The sequence below is a fragment of the Cetorhinus maximus genome, chromosome 2 (assembly GCF_964194155.1).
Source record: "Cetorhinus maximus chromosome 2, sCetMax3.hap1.1, whole genome shotgun sequence".
Taxonomy (NCBI): domain Eukaryota; kingdom Metazoa; phylum Chordata; class Chondrichthyes; order Lamniformes; family Cetorhinidae; genus Cetorhinus; species Cetorhinus maximus.
The window spans coordinates 183,632,417-183,658,655 of NC_135880.1; the positions used below are offsets into that span (position 1 = coordinate 183,632,417).

The 26,239-nt window shown below is 44.6% G+C and overlaps 1 protein-coding gene across 2 annotated transcripts in view; it reads left to right on the forward strand.

The window, feature by feature from the left end:
* Window positions 1-7,314: 7,314 nt before the first annotated feature.
* Window positions 7,315-26,239, forward strand: part of LOC144668406 (endophilin-A1-like) — a 172,454-nt gene continuing 153,529 nt past the window's right edge. The window contains exon 1 of one of the 2 annotated variants that reach the window (XM_078530427.1): window positions 7,315-7,830. In XM_078530427.1, the coding sequence (XP_078386553.1) occupies window positions 7,786-7,830 (45 nt within the window). In that variant the 5' untranslated portion in view covers window positions 7,315-7,785. The remainder of the gene's footprint in view (window positions 7,831-26,239) is intronic. The other variant, XM_078530445.1, reaches the window with a different exon arrangement.

Here is a 26,239-nt window from a genome sequence, read left to right on the forward strand (position 1 = left end):
ACTCTACACCACTGATTACCAACAGTTGCATAGGAGTCAGCAGCCAGCTGACCCTGCAGCCATTGCAGACCCTTCTTCTTCAGGCAGAATTGCGCTGCTGCTATTTTGCAAAGCCCGCAAAAGCCGACGAGCGCCGGAAGATCCATTGTTCAGCAGCGATGGCGACGCCATCTTGGAAGCCAGTAATCTCTTAAAGCTGTACCTACCATTTTAAAATCTTCAAAAGGAACGACAAATCCAACTCGCTGGATCAGTTTGGGCCAACCCAAGGGCCAAATCCAACAGGGCATTTGACATCCTTCAGAAGCAATTTTTCACATTATATGGCTATATCAGGCCTCAGTAAAAATCCCCCTTGTCCTCACTTATCACCCCACCAGCCTCCGCATTCAAAGGATCATCCTCCACCATTTCCACCAACTCCAGCATGATGCCACCACCAAACACATCTTCCCCTCACACCCCCAGCGGCATTCCGCAGGGATCGTTCCCTCCGGGACACCCTGGTCGACTCCTCCATCACCCCCTTCACCTCAACCCCCTCCCACGGCACCTTCCCATGCAACCACAGAAGGTGCAATACCTGCCCCTTTACTTCCCCTCTCCTCACCGTCCAAGGGCCCAAACACTCTTTTCAAGTGAAGCAGCATTTCACTTGCACTTCCCTCAATTTAGTCTACTGCATTCGTTGCTCCCAATGCGGTTTCCTCTACATTGGAGTGACCAAACACAGACTGGGTGACCGCTTTGCAGAACACCTTCGGTCTGTCCGCAAGCATGACCCAGATCTCCCTGTCGCTTGCCATTTTAACACTCCACCCTGCTCTCATGCCCACATGTCCGTCCTTGGCCTGCTGCAATGTTCCAGTGAAGCTCAATGCAAACTGGAGGAACAGCACCTCATCTTCCGATTAGGCACTTTACAGCCTTCCGGACTGAATATTGAGTTCAACAATTTTAGATCATGAAGTCTCTCCTCCATCCCCACCCCCTTTCCGATCCCCCTTTTTTTCCAATAATTTATACAGATTTTTCTTTTCCCACCTATTTCCATTATTTTAAAATATATTTCCATCCATTGTTTTATCTCTACCTTTTAGCCCATTTCGATTCCTTCACCCCACCCCACCCCCTCTAGGGCTATCTGTGCCTTGCTTGTCCTGCTTTCTACCCTTAATTAGCACATTCCTTAGATAATATCACCACCTTCAACACCTCTTTGTTCTTTTGTCTGTGACATCTTTTGGTTATCTCCACCTATCACTGGCCTTCTATCCAGCTCTACTTGTCCCACTCCCCCTTAAACCAGCATATATTTCACCTCTTTTCTATTTTTCCTTAGTTCTGTTGAAGAGTCATACGCACTCGAAACGTTAACTGTGTTCCTCTCCGCAGATGCTGCCAGACCTGCTGAGTTTTTCCAGGTATTTTTATTTTTATTTTTGTTCCAGATTAATGCTTATTTTTACTGGTTTGGCGATCTTGCGAATCACATTGTCCTGGTGTAAGGCATTGATGAATCTGAAACCAGCCTCGAGGACTGTTAACAGCCTTTGATGAATATTTTAATCTTCCAGCTGAGGAGAGTTCAGAGCTTAAAACGAGGCCTAGGAAACCCTCGGCAAAAGGACAGAGAGGCAAAAGACAGCAACCGAACAAACCACACGAGGGTGCCAGAGAGACACAGAACTTTCCAGAAGCACCAGTGATGTATCTTTATGGGGAGCCCGGGGCAGAAGTCCCAAATTATTTCCATTTCAGAGACATGAACATTTTTCCAGGACTGTACCAGCAGCTGGCGGTGAACGACAAGGAAAAAGTCCTGTGACAGGCAGACCAAGGAAAACCAGAGATTCACTCAGAAAATGTTTGCATCAAAGCTGAGTTGGACGTACTCAACCTCAGGTATAGCCAGGCACGGCCGCAGACAAGAAAGGCACTCATAGAGCTGATTGCCTTGATGAACCACCACGTGCCCCTGGAAAAACACGAGGAGTTAGAAAAGATGCTGAATGTTATTTCAGAAAAAGCTGTGTTGGAGCTATCAGCGATGACAAAGCTATACACTGACACACAGATTCAGAAGACAAGGTCTGAACACGAAAGTAAACAGTTAAAAGAGCAGCTAATTGTCCTTCAGGATCAGATTCAAAAACAATCCATTACCCTTCGGCAACACAACGGAATGAAGAATTTCTTAAACAGCAGAATGTCAGAGCGGCAGAATGAACTCAATAATACTGCTAAATTACAAGAAAATTCAAGTACTTGAGTTTCACAATGAAAAGGAAAACCTGTTGAAGGGTCTTCACACGTTACAAGGATCCCCCAGTTCCGAGTTTGTCCCTTGGGAACATTACAAAGCGAGACAAAATGAATTTAATGCCACTCTGAAACAGCTGATGACTTGGTTTTCGGCGAAGACTCCGGAATGTGCACTATTCCCGGAGGAAGCCGGGAGATACAAGGATGAGACCGAAGCGCTGAGGGGAACAGTCGCACATTTGGAATGAACTTTGGAAAAACATTACATTTTCAAAGAGGTATGTGAAGAAATGAAAATCCCGAACATAGAATGGCAAGCGAAGGTAGAAATTCTCAACAAAGAGACTGATGTCTTTCAAAAACAATTGGCAGAAGCACAATTACAAAATGTGAGCTTGAAAGGGAGCCCAGAGGAATTAGACCCTGCCAAGGAAAAACCGATCGGGGAGAGAATACAACATGGGGTCGTAAACAGGTCTTTGAGCTGATGTACGTTGTCTGGAATCAGCCTTTCTCTCCTGAGCAGGGCCTGCGTCGCCCTCGATCTCCCCCAGACGGCAGAAGATGTCAAGACTACCACTGTTGTTAGCCAGCCAGTATAGCACAGTCCTGAGTCCTCAAACACCAAAGAATATTCAGACTCTGATTTCACCTGTGATCTCGCTTCTCTTTTTGTGGAGCAGGTTTGTCCATCATCATTCCAGGCCTGGGAAAGTCCCCTTACTTACCAGACCAACCTACCGGAGACCAACCTACTGCACACAAGATTACTATAGCATCTGCGGTGGAAGTGGGACCAGAGAAGGATCAACATTCAGAGGAGCTTTTATCTCCAATAATGATGATGGTATTCTCTCTCTCTCTCTCTTAGACAGTTCCTTGGGGTCGAGGATGATTTGCTTCCACACTAAAAATAAGTTCTCAGGTGACTGAAGAGTCCAATGCGCGACCTACAGTCTCTGTTACAGGTGGGGCCGACAGTGGTAGGGGGAAAGGGTGGGTGAGGTGCCCGGGTTGCCACGTGCTCTTTTCGCTGTCAATGGATTGGATGTCATTGAAATCCAGTATGCAGACGATGCTTGTGTCTGTGCACACTTGGAAGTCGAGCTCCAAGCCATCATTAACATCTTCATTGAGGCTTACCAGAGCATGGGCCTTACACGAAACACCTGTAAGACAAAGATCCTCTACCAGCTTGCCCCCTCCACTTCGCATTGCCCCCCATCCCCTGGTTATCAAAATCCATGACGAGGCCTTGGACAACATGGATCACTTTCCATACCTTGGGAGCCGACTGTCAACAAGGGTAGACACCAATGATGAGGTTCAACACCACCTTCAGTGTGTTAGTGCAGCCTTCGGCCGCCTGAAGAAGAGAGTGTTTGAAGACCAGGACCTCAAACCCAGCACCAAGCTCATGGTCTACAGAGCAGTAGTGATACCCACCCTCCTATATGGCTCAGAGATGTCGACTATGTATAGCAGGAACCTCAAAACTCTGCAGAAGTAACACCAGCGCTGTCTACGCAAGATCCTGATGATGGTACAGTTGGTAGACACACCAACCACTATACACACAATAAAAGTAAACTGATAATTAACATTATTCAACAGAATCTAAATCATCTGAAAACATAGCATTGGTGTTCACATGTATACTGATGACACCCAGCTCTACCTCACCAATACCTCTCTTGGCCCCTCCACTGTCATATCACCTGTCTGACATTCAGTCCTGAATAAACAGTAATTTCCTCCAACTAAATATTGGGAAGACTGAAGTCATTGCTTTGGTTCCCACCAAAAAACTCCATTCCCTACACACCAACTCCATCCTAATCCCTGAAAATTGATGGTCTACCTTGTATCCTGAGACTATGACCCTTGTTCTGGACCCCCAGCCATAGGAACATCATCCTTGTGTCCAGTCTCTCCAGCCCTGTCAGAATTTTATATGTTTCAATGAGATCCCCTCTCATTCTTCTAAACTCCAGTGAATACAGGCCCAGTCAGACCAAACTCTCCTCACATGACAACCCTGCCATCCCAGGAATCAGTCTGGTGAACCTTCGCTGCACTCCCTCTATGGCAAATATATCCCTTCTTAGGTAAGGAAACCAAAACTGCACACAACACTCCAGGTGTGGTCTCACCAAGACCCTGTACAGCTGCAGTAAGACATCCTTGAATCAATGAAGGCCAACATACCATTTGCCTTCTTACCTGCTTGCTGCACCTGCATGCTTGCTTTCAGTGATTGATGTACAGGTCCCTTTGTACATCAATGTTTCCCAATCTATCACCATTTAAATAATATTTTGCTATTCTGTTTTTCCTACCAAAGTGGATGTTATCCTACATCTGCTATGCATTTGCTCACTTACTTAACCATTAGTGAGCCAGATGGGTTTTTATAACAATTGATAATGGTTTCATGTCATTAGACTTTTAATTCCAGATTTGTTATTGAATTCAAATTTCACCAACTGCTAGGGTGGGATTCAAACCCAGGTCCCCAGAGCATTACCCAGGGTCTCTGGATTACTAGTCCAGTGACAATACCACTACGCCATCACCTCCCCAGCTTGGCTAAGGGCATAGTCAGTTCTAGAGCATAAGACTTCAGTCCTACAGTCGAAATGTTGCTAGGGTCTGCGGCCTTTGCTGTATCCAATGCACTCAGCCTTTTTTTGATGTCACATGGTGGGGACCTCAGAAGGAGGTCGAGATGGATCATCCACTTGGCGCTTCTTGCTGCAGAAGGTTGTGAACCCTTCAACCTTGTCTTTCATCCTCATGTGCTTGGCTGCCCATTATTAATGATGGGATATTTTATAGCCTTCTCCTCTTGTTAGTTGTTTATTTGTCCACCACTATTCACGACTGGATGTGGCAGGACTGCAGAGCTTTGATATGATCCATCAGTTATGGGATTGCTTGACTCTGTCTCTTGCATGCTGCTTCTGTTGTTTAGAATGCATGTAGTCCTGTGTTGTAACTTGAACAGGTTGATACCTCTGTTTCAGATTTGCTTGGTGCAGTTCCTGGCATGCTCTTCCACATTCCTCATTGACCAGGGCTTGATGGTGACAGCAGAGCGGGGGAAATGCCAAGCTATGTGGTTACAGATTGGGGTGGAATACAATTCTGTTGCTGATGGCTCACAATGCCTCATGGATGCCCAGATAAGTTGCCCAATTTGTTCTGAATCTATCTCATTTAGCACCGTGATAGTGCCACACGACACGATGGAGGGTATCCACAATATGAAGGTGAGACTTGGTCTTCGTATGGACTGTGCTATGGTCACTGATCAACATATGTTCAATTGTGTAACTAATTTTATACATAAAATATACTTGTGTTGTGTTACAGGAGTTCTGTGGAATTTTTAGAATGGAGCTGGTGAGGATGAGGTCAAGTATGTTTTTCCCTCTTGGTTCCCTCAGCACCTGCCACAGACCCAGTCTAGCAGCTATGTCCTTTAGGACTCAGCCAGCTCGGTCAGTAGTGGTGCTACCCAGCCACTCTTGGTGATGGACATTGAAGTTCCCCACCCAGAGTACATTCTGCACCTTAGCCACCCTCAGTGTTTCTCTAATTGGTGTTCAACATGGAGGAGCACTGATTCATTGGGCAAAACCACCTGGTCTAATTGGTGGTGGGCGTTATGGCAGGTGTGAGTGGCCAATATGGCTAGAAGGCCAAAAATGAGATTTACACCTTTGTGAAACTAGTTTACGATTGTCTGCTCCACCTGTCACTGGTGGGTGTGTTTCCCACTGCCGCACCTAATTTTAATACTTCAGCATCTCATTATAAGCCCGGAATCATTCCCCCACGCTGGATCATCCAGGTGTTTCACAACTGTACATAAGCGACGTGTGCCTGGTGAGCTGCACTTTGCTCGGGACTTCGAGGTTTGTTTGCCCACCTTGCTTCAGGCAGCACTCGTGGCCATCAGCACCAGGCTTCACAGGCAGCACCACATCACTTTTAGAGGGGCTCATGGGCAGGTCTCTACCTAGCAGACCAGCTGTAAGGTGGCTTTTCAACAGCTGCAGGGCTAGGGCTTGCTTGGGGAAGGAAGAGAGGTGGCCTTAGGCAGGGCAAGAGGCTGCAGGGTGAGGGCTGTACTGGGGAAGAAGGGTATCCCAGGGTGCGTGTGGGGTCACATGTTGATCTGTGCAAGTGGTCTCAAGAGGGTGAGAGCTGAGGAGGCAGTCTCCAGAGGAGATGAGGTCAGATGGAGATGTGAGGGTGTGTGTGAGAGAGTGTGGTGATGTCCCTTGAGCTGGCAGTGAGTGAGATGCCAGTGAGTGTGATGGGCTTGTGAGTGTGTGAGTTTAGAGTGATGAGATGGTTGCCTTACCCTGGCAACATGGATGAGATTATTCATCCATTTTCTGCACTGGATGGACAACCTCTTGTGCAGCATTTGTACTGACCACCACTGCCACCCAGGCCAGAGTGGTGAGACTGATGGGCCTCCTACTACAGCTAGAGCGGGGGTAGAGGACATTGCAGTGGGCCTCCACAGCATCCAGAAGGTGTCCCAGGGATGCGTCACTGAATCAGGGGCTGCACTCTTCTTGGCTTTTGGGGCCATGTCTTTACCGGAGCAGTCCTGGGCTGCAGGCATTGAGAAGTGTGCGTGTGGCTGCAGTTTAAACATGGCACCTGGCGTGAGGACGCGGTGAGGTGATGGCCTAGCGGGAAAATTGGAGGCTGCCTGCCAGTGAGATGACATCTTTCCCGTGGCTGCATAATTAACGAGGCGGGAATGGGAAAACGTGGTGTGAAAAGCTGCCATTGCGGCCGGCGGGTAAAAACATCTTTTTTCGTGGCATGCTGCTGCATTTAGTGCAAATCTGGGAGGATTCTGCCCATCAGCTGAGGGAGAGCGGTAGGTAGTAACCAGTAGGAGGTTTCCTTACTCATGTTTGACCTGATGCCATGAGAGTTCCAGAGTTGTTGTTGAGGACTCCCACTGCCTGTACCACTGTGCTGCCACTTTTGGTGGGATCTGTCTTGCTGGTGGGACAGGACATATTGGGGACGGTATAATGTTGGGGTCTGGGGCATTGTCTGATTTGGTAAGCATGATTATGTCAGGCTGTTGCTGGACTAGTCTTTGGGCCAGCTCTCCCAATGTTTATACATGTATGTGTGTGTGTGTGTGTGTGTGTGTGATTGTATATCGTGCCTGTCTGCCTGTACAATACAGCAGGTACCGGGCGTCCCGAGCCGCTGGAAGAAACCATGGGACAAAAATAGCTTGTCTCTATTTTTAGCTGCCGGTGCGGATTAATTCATCTATAAACACTCGCAACAAATGTGACTGTCTCTTTAAGAAAAAAACTGACGTCAGGTTGGGTCCGGATATCCTGGTTTTGCAGAGAGTAATTTAATCCTGGAGTAAGATAAGGAGCTGAGCCGGAGCAACTCTGGAGGCGAGAATAATTCCAGCTTCAAACAGGCAGCTGTCCAGCGTTCCTGCAACATCCCCTGTCAAACACCATGTCTGTGGCAGGACTGAGAAAACAATTCCACAAAGCTACACAGGTAGGAACAGCGGCTCTATCTGTCTCTGTGTCCCTCTCTCTGTCCATTGCACCAAAGCAGCTGAGCTCCGATATCAGGAATCCCCCCGCTTCATTCCCAACACCTGCCCTTTAAAACAGGCAGTGAAATCGCTGTGAATGTTCATTCCTTGCACCAGTTCACACCGCCAGTGCCGGGGCTGCAATGCGCCGCTTTAACTGGGCAATTGTGGGGAATTGTGGAGCTTTGTCTAGCAGTTTGAATTGGATTCCCTCGGGAATGTGTTGAGGTTTTAATGAGTGTGGCGTTGGTGTGAGGTATGATTTGACATTGAGATTTTGAAGGGTTTTTTTTTCCCTCTCTCTGTGCTTTGAGATGAGGGCTTAAAGCCGCCGTTTCACTGGAATCGCCGCGAAAAATAATTGATTATTTAATCCGGGAGTGATCCGCGCCGCAGCATCTTTAGGTTTGGTTGGAGCAGCCTGGTTGGAAATGTCCCTGGACAGGGCTGTGGGTCAAACTGAGATTCAGCTCTTGTAGCTGGAGTGTAGAAGCAGCTCCTGATCTCGGCCATCGCTGCCAATGTGGATACAGTCAGTGCAATGTCCCCAAAATCATCTCGGCTGCAGGGAGAAGGAACATCATTTCAACAAACGCAGCTTACTGCTACTAGTGGTATCACTTCATAATCTCTATTAACAATGATTAAAATCTTACCATAACACTCAATGCACATAAAATGTTCTGATCATTAATTAGCTGCTGGTATCCCAGTTCTGCAATGATTCCATGCTGTCAACAGTTCAGTCTCCGTTTCACTACACCTGTAGTATCCTGTGTCTATCTTGGACAGATCTAAGACTTAGAGCAACAACCCTCACCTCACTCTCGTCATCTTACTGTCTTATTCCTGTCCATCACTTTAGGAGCAATGTTCCTTACTGCAACAACTATGATGACCATCACAGGATTTGCTCCTGAGCTCAGGGCTGTGGTGTATTTTTTGGATATTTACAGCTAGTCAATAGGAATTTGAGGTGTCTCTTACTGTTGATTGGCTGGACTGGGTAGCGTTAGACAGCTGGGAGAAGCAGAACAACAGTGACAAATCTCCTCCTGGGGATAAGATGCGAGTGAGCTTGTAGTTGGGGGACAGAATGAGGAGGTGGGAAATGAGTGAGCAGGTAATCGAGGGACATTGAAAAAGATGCTGTGGTCACGTCATCAGATCACCAGAATATTAGGAAAGGGAAGCCCTTCCCAGCTTAATTATCCATCCTGAGATATCCTTGTGCTGGCCTGATTTGAGGATCTAATAATTCCAGATTCAAACTATTGCTTAAATGATGCCAGGATTTGTGCCTTCAGTACTCCCTATCTGGAAGCACAGCCCCTCCCCTCTGCGATGATAAATCCTCCTGATATCAGTAACTAAAGTTACCAGTCTGAACCCAAGCTCCTCACTTGCTCTCCCAGTGTTTCATTAAAAATAATATTCTGGGTTAACTTTTGCAATAGCTCTGACAATCTCCTTTCCCTCAAAGACCATGATCTCTAAGATATTTCCATCACAGGCCGGAAAGCCCAAGTTTTTCCAGTGTTAATTCCGGCCCCTGATTCTGGGGATTCAATCTGTAACTCTTCTCTGCACCGCCTCTAATGCTGGAATGTATTGGTGGCGAGAACTGGATGCAGTACTGAAGATGCAGTCTGATTAAACCACAGTGCAGTTGTGCTGAAATCTGAGACGGTGTACTGTAACACATGATTAGTTTTGTGGATTGCCCTGTTTTTGGTTGGATACGTTGAGTCAGTAAGACTTAGGTTTTTTTTCAGTTTCATCCTCAGTTATTCCAGCACCATTTGTAGAGGGCATGTTGCTGATTTCTCCTTGTGTGTGGAATTTTACAATTGTTTGCATTAAATATTATCCCCTGTTGTTCTGCTGAATTACATATCTTGTCCAATTGTTTCTATAATCTCTGAACTGTCTCTCCTGATTCCATCTCCCTTCCTCCCATGGAATCATTTGAAAATTTTACCACTTTGTTTCTGAAGCCAGCGTCTTTTCTGTCAATTAGAAACACATTGAACCCTGAGGTCCCCCATTCAGCACTCGCAACACCTCCCCCCACTTCAGCCACTCTGAAATAGCTACTCCCTATTTCTTGATTCCTACCTTCAGACAGTTTTCTTTTTATCCATTCTCAGTGTTTACCTAGAATCTCCAGAGCTTTGAGTTGAATTAATAGCTTGTGTGCAGAATGTATCATGCAGTGGTTCAAGAAGGCAGCTCACCAACACCTTCTTGAGGGCAACTAGGGATGGTCAGCTAGCCAGCGATGCCCACATCCTGTCAATGAATTTATTTAAGAAGGCCTCTGGAAGGAAGTGGATGTACACCACATCATGGAGCTTATCACATTCCACTTGTATTGTCACTTCCTCAAAGAAGTCGAGGAGGCTGATCAGACAGGATCTGCCCCTTGTGAACCCAGGTTAACTCGGTTATTATGGCACAGATGATCCATTGATCCATTTATATGGAATGGAAGTAAGACTAATGGACAATACAGCCTGTAGCTGTATTGGCTCCTCTTTTGAATATGGGTCCCACATTAGCCTGCTGCGAATGTAAAGATGCCCTGTCACCTTCCCCACTCCCCCCACTCAGTGTCTATTGACTCCCTCATGACTCAAGTGTCTCACATTGCCCCCTCTGTGAGCTTTGAGATGTTTACCTGGGGAATTCTTTGTTTAGAATCCATTTAACTTGTCTCAGATTTCTATCTCAATTATCGTGAAATCATTGATCCTACTCGGAGTATCTTGGTTTGAAGAGGAGATCTGGTTCATGTCTTTCCTTTATGAATATTTGCATGAGGAGAATTAGCTTGTTCTAATTGTACTGCTATTGGTCAATAAAAGCTCTTGGAAATCACGAGTTGTGCGAACTGCTTTGAAAACCAATCTGTCAAGGAAGAGCTTGCATAGAGTGAATACCTGGTCTCGGGTTTAGAGGAGTGTATTAAAACTATCTCTGACTGGTAAAGAATATTGGCGAGACCATGATCAGGAGGTTCTTTCAGAGAGTTCCCCATTATTAGTTATAAAATAATATGGAGAGAGACTCAGCAAGTATCTAGACTGTCCACCGTGAGTTGGGGAGTATAGACACAGTGGAGAGAATGAAGGCAAGGGTAGAAATTGATAACCCAGAACCAGGGGTTTTTTTTGATCAGGGAAGCGAGTATTTCAACGCTTCATTTGAACATAAGCTGCAATCTTGTGGAGGCTGCTATTTGGGATTGATAGCCAGAAGTGCATTGCACTCAGCTCTCACACCTACAGGTACAAGTGGTGAAGCCAAATTCAGCCGAGATTAATTTATGAAGTCCATCCAATTAAGTGGGTTGATATGTGGGATAGATACTTCGAAACTGGAATGGTGGGAAAACAGAATGTGTATTTTGGGAAATGAACTGTCTGTTAGTTGTGTCATCTGTAAGAGTCCATCCTGTTGATTCTACAGTGGAATGCCAAAGTTTCTGATGTGTGAGGCTGCTACATATTGGCTTTCTAGAGGAGATAATTGTGTTCACTAAAGGCTGAAAATGTGGAAAAGATAAAAGGAAAATGCAAGTCCTGTGATGAGTTTTGGCACTCAATTGCTGAGGAATAGGATGACAGGAGACCATTCAGCCTTTCAATCCTTATCTGCTTTTTGTTTAGTCATAGCTGATCTGTATTTCCTTTTATATTATTTCATGGAATGTGTGTCACTGGCTGGGCCATCATTTATTACCAATCCTAGTTGCCCTTGAGAAGGTGCTGATGAGCTGCCTTCTTGAATTGCTGCAGTCCATCTGCATCTCAACTCCATCTACCCACCTTTATTCTGTAACCCTTAAAACACTTACTGAAAAAAATCTATTAATCTCAGTTTAAAAAGTTCAATTAAACTCTCCCCTGCACTAGCTCCCATCCCTCCTCAAAATGTACTTCCTGCTGACTCTATGGGTCTGTCGTGTAGCTCTGATATTCTTGTTTTTCACATCTCCCTGATCAACTCAGAACCAGAGGGTTTTTATATCCATTTCTCCCCTTCCCTTCGTTCTGCAATCTATGTCTGATCACTTATTTAAAAATGGTATCATGAATTAAGCTGGTTGTTGTGATTTGGACTGTCCTTCAATCATTCCTCTACCCCTCGCCCTCCCCACCCCTTTTCTCAAAAAACTAAAATTTATGAGTTTTCAGCAATTGAAATAGTGCAAATAATTAACAAGTAAAAATTAATGTCCTGATTTTTGGCCATGCAACGTAATTCATGGAGTAGAGGGATCGATTAGTCATGATGTGAGGGAGAAGTAGTCCACTTCTTTGCTGTGGACATATGTAACAATGAAACAATACTAATTAATGATGGAGTAAGAAGGATTAACTTCAATGTGTAAAATTAAAAGAAGTTGAAGGTTTAGTAATCATTAGGGAGATAGAGTATAAAAGCAGGGAAGTCTTGGCTAGAACTGTATAGGGCATTAGTGATACACCTAGAGTACTGCATACAGTTTTGGTCTCCTTACTTAAGAAGGGGCATACTTGTATTAGAAGCAATTCAAAGTAGGTTCACTTGGCTGATTCCTGGGATGAAAGGGTTTGTCTTATGAGGAAATGTGGAGCAGGTTGGAATTTAGAAGAGTGAAAGGTTATCCTTTGAAGCATGTAGGATTCTGAGGGGGTTTTACAGGGTAGATGCTCAGGGAATATTTCCTCTTGTGGTGAGGGAGAGGGGTTGATCTAGAAGTAGGGGACACAGTTTAAAATAAGAGGTCTCCCATTTAAGACACAGATAAAAAGGAATTTTTTCTTTGAGGGTCATTAGTCTGTGGAATTTCTCTTCCCCAGAAAGCAGTGGAGGCTGGGTCATTGAATACATTCAAGGCTGAGTTAGATAGATTTTTGATCGATAAGGGAGTCAAGAGTGATTGGGGGAAAGGATGGAAAGTGGAGCTAAGGCCCCAACCCGATCAGCCATGATCTTATTGAATGGCAGAGCAGATTCAAGGGGCCAAATGGCCTATTCCTGCTCTTATTTCTTATGATCGTTATTATAATGGTTATAATATCAAGCAGTCCACAATATGAAGCAACCCATGTTCATATGCAGCAAGACCTGGACAACATTCAGACTTGGGCTGATAAATGACAAGTAACATTCGCGCCACACAAACTGCCAGGCAATGAGCATCTCCAACAAGAGAGAGTCTAACCATCGCCCCATGACATTCAATGTCATTACCATCACTGAATCCCCCACTATCAACATCCTGGGGGTTACTATTGACCAGAAAATGAACTGGAATGTAGTATAAAGGGTTAACAGATGGGATATATTTATGTATGACTTGGATGATGATGTACCACTGACATCAGTCAATCATGTGTTAGACCCTGTCTCTTGAGAGAGAGATTGAAATCGTGCCTAGGAACTATGTGCCTACACTCTAACCTGTTTAGATGTAGTACTAATAAGCAAGTGTTAAGCAGCTATCAGAGTCTGTCTACAGTGTGTCTAAGAGCTGAGTCCAAATCAAAAGGACCCAATCACAAATGGACTAACCATATAAATACTGTGGCTACAAGAGCAGGTCAGAGGCTGAGAAACCTGTTACGAGTAACTCACCTCCTGACCCTCCCCCCACCAAAGCCTATCCACCATTTACAAGGCACAAGTCGGACTCCACTTGCTTGGATGGATGCAGCTCCAACAACACTCAAGAAGCTTGGCACCATCCAAGGGCAAAGCAGTCCTCTTGACTGGCACTCTATCCACCACCTTCAACATTGACTCCCTCCACCACCAATGTACAGTAGCAGCAGTTTTCACCGCCCACAAGATGCATTACAGCAAATTACCAATGCTCCTTCCACAGCACCTTCCAAACCCACTATCTCTACCAACTAGAAGGACAAGGGCAGCAGATGGGCACCTGCAAGTTTCCCTCCAAGCCACTCACCATCCTGACTTGGAAATATATTGCCGTTCCTTTACTGTCGCTGGGTCAAAATCGTGGAACTCCCTCCCTAACAGCACTGTGGGTGTACCTACACATGGACTGCAGCAGTTCAAGAAGACAGCTCCCCACCACCTTCTCAAGGGCAATTAGGGATGGGCAATAAATGTTGGGCTTGCCAGCGACACCTACATCCTGTGAAAGAATAATTTTTAAAATAATTAAACATGTATAGCTTTTTTAAAAAAGCTTTCTCTGATGTGGGCATTGCTGACAATTCCAGAATTTATTACCCATCCCTTGCCAGGCTTGAGAAGGTGGTGATCGGATGCCTTCCTGAACTGCTGCAGTATATGTGATGAAAATGTTCCTACAGTACTTTCTAGGATTTTGACTTTGTTGAAGAAATGGTGATATATTTCCAAGTCAGGATGGCTTGTGGCTTTGAGGAGAACTTGGTGGTATTCTCATGCGTCCACTGTCCTTGTCCTTCTAGGTGGTAATGGTCGTGTGTTTGGAAGGTGCTGTCTAAGGAGACTTGGTGATTTCCTGCAGTGCATCTTGTAGCTGGTACACACTGCTGCTACTGTGCGTCGGTGGTGGAGGGAGTGAATGTTTAAGATGAGGGGGGATCATTGGTTTCAGATTAATATAAGGACAATAACAGGTCCCTAGACTCTTTTTTTAAAAAAAATTGTTTATTCACAGATAATTTTAGTTTCTGTTTGCCTTTTTAACAAAAATGTTGAAACAGTGAATTTAAACTGGCTGTTTTGGAGCTTACGTCACAGGTATTCAGTGCCTCAAATCAACAAAACATCACAGCAATTCTGTACAAACAAATCCCAGACATGTTTGGTATGAAGATGTTTGTGTATTTACCAGTTGGGGCACAGATTGTGAGCCATGGCTGGAGGTTTCTCTTGACCGTTTGTTTTTGGAAGAAGCAGAGGTTAATTCACACCCTCAGCAGCTTGTGACAGTTGTATTTGCAATGGGTCTGAACTGGTATTGACCATCAGAAGTGACCATTGTCGACCTCCGTGTTAGCATTCTTTCTGACATCTGATAGGACATTGAGAGTTATACGTAGATGTTATAGCTTGCGTGTTTATCTGTGTCAGTGGATGTCGATGGCCTGGATTTTCGTCAAGTCGAGAGACTCCAAACCCATTTAAAAATAGCAGGTGAGACCCGATTCTTGGACTTCTGCCCCCATTCCTGGTGCCGGCTATTTTCGCAGCGTGGGATAAGGACGTGGGTAGCGAGCCCTGGCCCTGGACTCCCTGGCCATTGTTGGGGTAGGCATCTCGTAGCCCCCCACAATCTTTGTGGAATCGGTCAGCTTCACCAAGCCCCCCAGGAGTCATGAAGTGTCGTCTGGATTTGGGAACCTTGTGAAAGATAAATTTAAAAGGCACTCTGTAAGTCGCTTCCATGACCCATACGTCACCTCCATGCCTATTTACTCATTTCTTTAAAAAAAGATTATTTTCATGGTATGTGGGTGTCGCTGCCGAGGCCAGCATTTTTATTGTCCATCCCTAATTACCCTTGAGAAGGTGGTGGTGAGCCACCTCCTTAAACCGTTGCAGTCCATGTGGTGTAGGTACACCCACAGTGCTGTTAGGGAGGAAGACCCAGCGTCAGGGAAGGAACAGTGATATATTTTCAAGTTAGGATGGTATGTGGCTTGGAGGGGACTTGCAGGTGGTGGTGTTCCCATGCATCCACTGTCCTTGTCCTTCTAGATAGTAGTAGTCGTGGTTTTGGAAGGTGCTACCTAAGGAACCTTGGTGAGTTGCTGCAGTACATCTTGTACATGGTACACACTGCTGCTACTGTGCATCGGTGGTAGAGGGAGTGAATGTTTGTGGATGTGGTGCCAATGAAGCAGGCTGCTTTGTCCTGAACGGTGTCAAGGGTTTCTTGAGTGTTGTTGGAACTGCACTCATCCAGGCAAGTGGAGAGTATTCCATCAGGCTCATGACTTGTGCCTTTGTAGATGGTGGATGGGCTTTGGGGAGTCAGGAGGTGAGTTACTCTCCACAGAATTCCCAGCTTCTGACCTGCTTTTGTAGCCACAGTACTTATATGGCTAGTCCAGTTCAGTTTCTGGTCAGTGGTAACCCCCAGGATGTTGATAGTGGGGGATTTAGTGAAGGTAATGCCATTGAATGTCAAGGGGAATGGTTAGATCCTCTCTTGTTGGCGATGGTCATTGTCTGGCACTTGTGTGGCACGAATGTTACTTGTCACTTATCAGTCCAAGCCTGGAAATTGTCCAGGTCTTGCTGCATTTGGACATGGACTGCTTCAGTATCTGAGGAGTCGCAAATGTTGAACATTGTGCAATCATCAATGAAAATCTCCACTTCTGACCTTATGATGGAAGGAAGGTCATTGATGAAGCAGCTGAAGATGGTTGTGCCTAGGTTACTACCCTGAGGGACTCCTGCAGTGATGTCCTGGAGCTGAGATGATTGGCCTCCAACAGCCACAACCATCTTCCTTTGTGCTAGGTATGACTCCAACCAGTGGAGAGTTTTTCCCCTAATTCCCATTGACGCCAGTTTTGCTAAGGCTCCTTGATGCCACACTCGGTCAAATGCTGCCTCGATGTGAAGGGCTGTCACTCTCACCTCACCTTGCGAATGGTCCATGTTTGAACCAAGGCTGTAATGAGGTCTGGAGCTGAGTGGCCCTGGCGGAACCCACACTGGGCATCAGCAAGTAAGTTATTGCTGTGTAAGTGCTGCTTGATAGCACTATCGATGGCATCTTCCACCACATGCTGATGATCAAGAATAGACTGATGGGGCAGTAATTAGCTGGGTTTTATTTGTCCTACTTTGTGTAAAGGACATACCTGGGCAATTTTCCACTTTGCTGGGTAGATGCCAGTGTTATAGCTGCACTGGAACAATTTGGCTAGGGGCACAGCAAGTTCTGGAGCACAAGTCTTCAGTACTATTGCCGGAATATTGTCAGGGTCCATAGCCTTTGCAGTATCCAGTGCTTCAGCCATTTCTTGATATCAGGTGGAATGAATCAAATTGGCTGAAGACTGGCATCTGTGATGCTGGGGACCTCCGGAGGAGGCTGAGATGGATCATCCACTTGGCACTTCTGGCTGGAGATTGTAGCAAATGCTTCAGCCTTAGCTTTTGCACTGATGTGGTGGGCTCCTCCGTCATTGAGGATGGGGATATTTGTGGAGCCTTCTCCTCCAGTGAGTTGTTTAATTGTCCACCACCTTTCACGACTTAATGTGGCAGGACTGTAGAGCTTAGGTCAGATCTGTTGGTTGTGGAATCGCTTAGCTCTGTCTATCATTTTCTGTTTTGCATGTAAGTAGTCCTGTGTTATAGCTTCACCAGGTTGACACCTCATTTTTAGGTATGCCTGGTGCTGCTCCTGGCATGCCCTCCTGCACTCTTCATTGAACCAGTGTTGATCCCCCGACTTGATGGCAATGGTAGAGTGGGGGATATGTCGGGCCATGAGATTACAGATTGTGTTTGAGTACAATTCTGCTGCTGCTGATGGCCCACATCGCCTCATGGATGCCCAGTTTTGAACTGCTAGATCTGTTTGAAATCTATCCATTTAGCATGGCGGTAATGTCACACAACACGATGGGTACCCTCAATGTGAAGGCGGGACTTCGTCTCCACAAGGATTATGCTGTAGGCACTCCTACCGATACTGTCATGGACAGATGCATCTGTGGTTAATTGGTGAGGACGAGGTCAAGCATGTTTTTCTTGTTGGTTCCCTCACCACCTGTCGCAGACCCAGTCTAGCAGCTACGTCCTTAGGACTCGGCTGTCTTGGTCAGTAGAGGTGCTGCCGAGCCACTCTTGATGATGGACTTTGAAGTCCCCCACCCAGAGCACATTCTGCACCCTTGCCACCCTCAGTGCCTCCTTCAGGTGGTGTTTAACATGGAAGAGCACTGTTTCATTAGCTGAGGGAGGGCGGTATGTGGTAATCAGCAGGAGGTTTACTTGCTCATGTTTGACCTGATGCCATGAGACTTCATGGCATCCAGAGTTGCTGTTGGCAACTCCCTCCTGACTGTATACCACTGAGCCGGTGAGCCTGCCCTGTTGGTGGGACAGGACATACCCAGGGATGGTGAAAATGGATAAGGTATGATTCCATGAGTATGACAATGTCAGGCTGTTACTTGACTAGTCTGTGGGACAGCTCTCCCAATTTTGGCACAAACCACAGATGCTAATAAGGGGTACTTTGCAAGGTTCACAGGTCTGGGTTTGCCATTGACGTTCCTGGTGCCTCGGTCACCATATCTAGTATCTAATAGGTTTTGTTGATGGATGTTAAATACCCAGTAGGATAAGGTGAACAGGTGTTGGGTATTGATTGGTTAATTATACTCCGATGCGTATATAAAGAAGAGTCAGCCAGCACTGGAGGAGAGGGTGTTAGAGTGGAGGGGTAAGCTCTGCAATAAACAGTCTCCGCCAAAGCATTCTCGTCTCAGTATCTTCTTCATGGCCAAGCTTAGGAATTTCCTCTCAGTTGGGTATTCCATCTGGTTTCATTCCTTTTTGTAGACTTTGTAGCAGTTGGATACAATTGTATGGTTTGCTAGATCATTTCAGAGGGCATTTCAGAGAGTGTGTGTGTATCCCCAAATGAGAAGATTACTTAATTTATATATGCATGGGATCAGTTAGCTTTGAGACTTTTGATTGTTTTGGAAATGTTGCACCAGCTGCTATTTCTGATTTGCTGTTTTCAGTTTCAAATCTATTTTCAGTGTTGGCCTTCTCTGTGCTCTCCACAGTCTGGCTGAAACCAGACAGGGTTTTAAAATATTGATAGAATGGAGATGGACTCCTTTATAGAATGGCTGACTATATTTCAGGAATGCTGTTCAAAGATGTGAAATTCTTTGAAGAGACAGAATTTTGCACCCAAACGTGCAAGCAATAGCATAGATCAGCATCACCTCTTGTAGCTAGTGTAAATCTGTTACCTCCTCATTCTATTTAGATTTTTTTGCCAAATATTGATTTGGATGTTGATTTAAAAATCATTTCTGACAATAAGCCATATGTCTTTGACCAGCTAATCTTTCATTGTATTTGCAAAACTGATAATTATTTGAATCATAATTACTCAGAGCTGTAATTAACACCAGGAATAATAAATCCATAAACTATACAAGGAATATCAGTCAAAAGGCATCAAATGAATCTGTAATCTCTTCAACTCAATTCTCTGATGAAGAGTTAAAAAAATTACCATCCATATCCAACCTTTGTAAGATGTCTAACGTTTAACTCTGCTTTGAATGCTAATGTCATATTGTTCAAATCAAAGTATATTAACTGAAACATGAGTGACTGAAATGACAACCTCCTCACTGAGAACCTCCATCAAAAATCTGGGGGGAAGATTGCGGCATGGTAGCAATGTTGTTGGATTAATAATCCTAGAGTCCCATGCTAATTAATAGTCTGGGAACACAGGTTCCCATGGCAGCTGGTGGAATTTAAATTCAATGAATAAAATCTGCAATTGAAAACTAGTCTCAGTGATAGTTTCATGGTCACTATCATTGATTGTTATAAAAACCATCTGGTTCACTAATGTCCTTTAGGGAAGGAAATCTGCCATCCTTACCCGGTCTGGACTACATGTGACTCCAGACCCGCAGCAACGTGGCTGACTCTTAACTGCCCTCTGAAATGGCCTAGTAAGCCACTCAGTTCAAGGGCAATTAGGGATGGGCAACAAATGCTGACCCTGCCAGTGACACCCACATCACATGGAAGAATAAAGAAAATGAGGTCAGATATAGAGAAGCATCCACCAATATGACTTTATGAAAATATTAATCATTGCAGTTAATGATGCCACATGGCTGTCATCCATGCACATGCAACACAAGCTGTACAAAATGTCTTATTTTGGCCTGAGGAAATTCTAGCAGATAATCAGAATATAGGGACTGGCTGTTCTCCTTCATACACAGGAACTGGAGGCCATTCAGCCCCTTGAGCCTGTCCTGCTATTCAATGGGATCATGGTTGATCTGTAACCTAACTCCATACACCTGTCTTTGCCCCATATCCCTTACTAAAGTCAGTCAGTCTCAGATTTAACTCTGCTAGCCATGTCTTAACCGATAGCAAGTTCCATTCCCCTATCACCCCTGTGTTCACTAACCTACATTGTCTCCCAGTCAAGCAATGTCTTGATTTTAAAATTCTTATCCTTGTTTTTAAATTCCTCCATGGTGTCCCTTCCTATCTCTGCAATCTCCTCCAACCCCCAAACCCTCCAAGATATCTGCACTCCTCTAGTATATCCCCAATTATAATTGCTCCACCATTGGTGGCTGTGCCTTCAGTTGCCTAGGCTGCAATTCTGGAATTCACTCCCTACACCTCTCTGCCTCTCTACCTCACTTTCCCTCATTTAAGACACTTATTAAAACCTACCTCTTTGACTGAACTTTTGGTCATCGGACCTAATATCTCCTCATGTGGCTTGGTGCCATCGTTTGTTTTATAACGCTCCTGTGAAGCGCCCTGGGGCGTTATATAAAGATAAGTTGTTTTTGTAATCTCTGTATCAACGATTCCAGGGTGCTGTGAATGCAATTTCCAGTTCGATGTTAATTGTTTCTTGTTACATTGAATCACAAATTCATTCTGTGTCTCTATAGATAATTGGAAAGCTCACCGTGAAATGCTAATTCACTCCACTGCTTCATATGTCCCAGTGTTTGAAAATACGCATGTTTAGATCAGTCTAGTTATCTTCTGGGATTCTTCTCCCATGATTTTTCTTGATTTATCTGTGTACCATTTGCTGATGGGCACAAGATGACCAGTTACAAAGCTGCACTGTAACGCTCATGATTCTGTTTATTAGGTAGTTTACACTAACATTGTTGAACTGTCTTTCCCTCATTGTTTTGCTCCTCTTTCCTGAGGCCAGTGCCTCCCTCTGAAATGGTCATTCTTATCCTAACTCTAACCCTAATGATGGGCGTTTTGATCATAGGAAACATGACAACCGAGCCTGGTCCTATCTGCTCACGAATCCTTTCTCCTTATTCCCCCCCCACCCCAAGTTTGCTGCGGTCTGATCCAGTAGTGTTAGGGTTCAGCGAGGTGGGGGTTGGGGATGAAATTTCTGCTGGGATTTTCCTGATCTCCCACTGTACCTTTTGTAGGCAGAGGCAGTGTGCAGGGTCAGTCAGACTGAATCACATCATCTTGTTTCTCTTCTCTGTGTACTGCAGGGTCAGTCAGTCAGTTAATGCATCCTACCAACTTCTAGCTGTCAGTGCCAAGGCATTCTGTCAGGTCTCAGCCAGCCTGGTTAATTTTATGCATTACTGTCAGTTTCTCATGATGGGGAAACCACTAGTAACTGGCCTGTTGTAGGGTGGCCGAGTTGTACTATTAGTAATAGAGTGAACTGCAGACACTTCTTAAGTGGAAACTTTAAGTTTATTTACAATATACTCAGCAGCAACTACACGTGTACTTTCAACTCAACTCTATCTGCTGAGGTAGCCTGTTTTACTCTCCTATTGGTTACTACAGATCATGTGATCTTTCCTAACAAGCATCATTCTAAAAGGTACATAACACACTAAATAAAAGCATAATTACTACATTCCTCCCCCTTTAACTCAGCTATACATACAATATTTACAAGTACACATTTTTCAAGACAACATAATATTTACACTGGGTAAGGAATTTACAAGTTTAGTCTTTCAGGTGGTTTCCTGGTACGTGTGGAATGTCGCAGCTCCACAACTTCACGTTCTTTGTCAGGAGCCTCCTTTTCTGGAGTTGCCTAAACATCAAGAGCTTCGGTGGGCACTTGCAGTTCTGTATCTGGGTTGAGTATTTTTAGCAGGAAACTCAGACCCAGTCGTGGTCAATGGTGGAACCAAATCTTGGTGATTTGTCTCTCTCTTCCTTAAATGGTCCACATGTTTCCATATGACCCGGCCTTCCACTTCTATGTGGTAAGATAGAGGTCCAGTCACCGCATTTATTTCACCCGGTAACCACTTTGGTCCTTCCCCGAAGGTTTTCATGTATACCGGCTCTCCCACGGTAAATTTCCTCTCTCGACTATGCCAACCGTGTCTAGTTTTCTGGCTTCCCTGACTCCTTTACACCTTCCCCTCTAAATTCAGCATTATTAAGCTCAATCTCATTCTGAGACGGTGTTTCAACAATAACTCCGCAGGTGTGACACCTGTTGTTGTGTGAGGGGTGGTCCTGTAATGAAAAAGAAAGCGTGCTAACTTGGTTGCTAAGGAATCTACAGTTAGCTTTTTTATGCCTGCCTTGAACATTTGAACCACCCGTTCAACCAGTCCATTTGAGGGAGGGTGGTACGGTGCAGTTTTTACATGAGTGATATCGCTGAGGCTGATAAATCAATGAAACTCAGCACTCGTAAATGCTGTGCCGTTATTGGAAATGACCACTTCTGATAGTCCATGAATGGCAAAACTCTGACGTAGTTTCTCAATTGTAGTGCCCAATGTTGGTGACTTCACCTCATATACGTCCAGCCATTTTGAATGGGCATCGACAATGAGCAGAAACATTGTTCCCAGGAAAGGTCCATGTAGTCAATGTGTAACTGCACCCAGGGTCTACCTGGCCACTCCCATGGGTGTAACGGAGCTGTCACTGGCAACTTTTGCAGTTGCTGACATTGCACACAGTGCTTTACTAAACTCTCTATTTCGCCATCCATCCCAGGCCATCATAGATAGCTGCGTGCTATGGTCTTCATTTGGGAAATTCCTGGATGGGCACTGTGTAGTTCAACTATAGGTTGCTCCCTTTCCTTTGGAGGAACTATCACTCATGCTCGCCACAATAAGATACCATACTGGCTGGTTATTTCATGTCTTCTGTTTAAAGTAGTTTCATTTCATCAGGTACAGGCTCCTGTGACCAACCATTCTGTATTTGTTCTCGTACTTGTGATGGGACTGGGTCCTGACTTGTCCAGTCTCTGATCTGTCGAGCATATACTGGCAAGGAAACTGAGAAATTTAACAGTAAAACAAGTTCCTGTGGAACTGGGATGTGCTCATCATTTTCTTGTAAAGGCAAACGACAAAGGGCATTGACGTTTGCGATTTGATTTCCAGGCCTATCTACGAAAGTGTATTCGTTTGCTGTCAGCATTAAAGCTCTATTAGTATTTCTGTATCTCCTTTCTATGTGTCTTTCTAGCGCAGACTTTAATTTCGGCCTCCTTTTTAACTTCACTGTTGGCCAGACTTCTCTCAGATGCCAGCTCAACTTGTCTGAGCTCAGCGGCTGAGTCTCCCAAAATTTCATTATCTGTCTGCTTCTTGGAAAATTCTGCAACTTTTGCTTCCAAAGCCTCTTTGGCTTCATTCAGCTGATTCTTCAGCTCTTCTGTCTCTTTTTTGTATTTGTTTGCTGCCTCCTGGAAAATTGAACATTGTTGTGTCTTCTCTGCCAACTGATTCTTCAGTTTATTCAGAGAAGTGCTGAATTCTTTCTGTTTCTCTTCAGACTTTTCCAGAGGTACAAACTCTGATTTGAGGGAATCTTGTCGTGTGCGAAGGTCTTTCAACAGGTTTTCTTTTTCCCTGTGAAGGTTGCTCACCTCGTCTCGAACTCTGTCATCAAGCAGGGTCTCTTCAAGTTTCTTCTGCTGTTCTTCCAGGTCTTGGCTTAAGACAGCCTGCATTTCTTCAGGTTGTTGAGTCCTTACACACCCCTTTTTCAAAACAGGAATGCTTTCAGCTTCCTTTTGGAACCTCAGTGGCAAGTCAAGGTTGATTTCCCTTAGCCAATTTCGCCCTAGAAGACTTGGTCCTCTGCCTCTCAATACCAACACTGGTAGCTTTGCCCATTGGCTTCCATAATGGACAGTTTGCTTATTTCTTTTACTTTAAAGTTTTCACCTGTGTATGTTTTTAGCTTGGCATCTGTTCATTTCAAACTTAATTGATGTTCACCATAATTCAAATATCTGTATGTTTCCCCAATTATAGTAGTGGAAGCTCCCATGTCTACTTCCATTTTAAAAGGTTTGCCATTTACTTTCACTGTGTCAAGCATTGGTTCTGTCTTTCCAGTTTTCAGATTAAACGAGTAAATGCCTGAATTTGTTGCTTCGGGCTCTTCTACATTGTAGATTTCATTGGGCTTCTTCTTTTGTTTACAAGGCCGCTTGAATCTTTCCTTGCACTGCCTCATCATATGTCCATTTCTGTGACAATAGTAGCATTAATTTTTTTTTTTAAACTGCCAATCACTAAAAGACTGCTTATTAAAATTAATCTTCGATTTCGCTGCTAAGTTATTTTTCTTTATTCTTCGGCTAGTGCGGGCTGTTTCCCGCCTCTCGACTGAGTCTCGCTTTTTTGCGCCACTTTCGCTTGAGGTTTCCCACCCGATGTGTAGAACAGTGCCTTTTGCACGCCCTGTATTGCTTGTGAATCTCCTACAGCACTTTCCTTGTCTAACGCTATCTCTAGCACCTTCTTGAAATCCTGATTCACTTCAGGCAATAATCTTTTCTGAATAGCGCCCTCTTTCACACTACAGACTTAACAACCTTTGAGCATGTCGTTCAGAGTCGTACCGAACTCTCAATGCTCTGTTAGCTGCTTCAGATTTGCCATGTGGCATGCAATTGTCTCACCCGGGGCTCTATTTCAGGAATCAAACCTGAACCTCTGCATCATGACCGAGGGCTTTGGTTGAAAGTGACCCTTCACAGGGTCCACCAATTTATCAAAATTTTTTGAGTCTGGGGCACTGGGTGCTGCCAAACTTTGAATCAAACTGCAGGTTTTGATCCCACAAGTGAGGATCGCTCGCCTCTTCTCTTCCCCTGTAATCTCATTCGCTTAAAAAAATAACATGAGGCGTTCTAAGTATTGAGAGCAATCATTAGTGGCTGGCTCAAAAGGATCAATTCTCCCAAATTGTGGCATTTTGAGGGAGGATAACTTCTTCAATTCTAATGGAGCTCGCTCCTTACAATCACCTGTCGGCTGATTTCTTTTTAACTTGATTTCTTCTGTTCAATCATGTTTTATCCTCATTGCCAATTTGTTGTAGGGTGACTGAGTTGTACTATCAGTAATAGAGTTGAACTGCAGACGCTTCTCGGGTGGAAACGTTAAGTTTATTTACAATGTACTCAAACACGTGTGCTTTCAACTCTAACTCTATCTCTACACCGTATGCTGAGGTCCATACTACTCTCTTATTGGTTACTACAGATCATGTGATCTTTCCTAACAAGTATTATTCTTAAAGGTAAATTACACACTAAATAAAACCATAATTACTACACAGACTAACTATGATTTTCAGTGAGCAGAACAACAAGGTGCTGTCACATTGAAAATAGGATTTGAATTCTTCACCCCAGAGAGTAGTGGTTGCCCCATCATTAAATATATTTAAGGTTGAGATGGACAGATTTTTGATGTCTCAGGAAATCAAGGGACATAGGGAGAGGGTGGGAAAGTGGGATTGAATCTAAAAATCAGCATGGTTATATTGAACGTTGGATGAGGTTCTAGCATAGAGTATGGGCTACTCCTGCTCCTAGTTCTTATGTTCTTATCACCAAGTCTTTGCTACATCTTATCCATGTTACATTCAGTGTTTCCCTGCACTTTACTCTTTAAGGAATTCAATTCTACCTCTGCGAGCACTCCTGCAGTGTCAGGACAAAGTTAAATATCAGGACTGAGCTGAGGCTACATATTCACCCCACAATTATTTTGGAATGCTTCATGAGTGTCACTTTATGAATATTTTGGCACTCATTCTCTTGACAATCTGACACTTGATTCCATGTGTGACGGTTCACACTTTGTGCTAATCCTCACTGCTAGATTTTCAGAATACAATTTATTTGTTCCCTCGTATGAGCATGTCACCTAATTGTTGCTGTTAATGCAATGGCCATTACTTCTGTGCATTGCTTCAAATTTCAGCAATGTTTTGTACCAATCTTTAATAGCTTGCAGCCATGCGTTTGGCAACAGTGAACCTGAGTGCTGGGATATGCCCATTGTTGTATCTGTTAGCTGATTGATTGCTTATACAACTGTTGCAGGGATCATTGAACTAGTGGCAATGGACAAAATTTTCAGTCTTAAAAACCGTTGCAGTTAGGTGAGTTCAGTATTTTCTTCAGGTAATCCTTCAGGATTGTTCCAGAAGGGATGTTAGAACGCCTGGTCTTGCTAATATTTAAAAAAAGACTGCCAGTAATCAGGGGCTGGATTTTACAGGGGGTGCATATTGCTCCCTCCACAGTGACATTATGCTGCAGGTGGCCTAAACTAGCAGAAAGTGGGACTTCCATCCCTCAGTGGCAGGAAG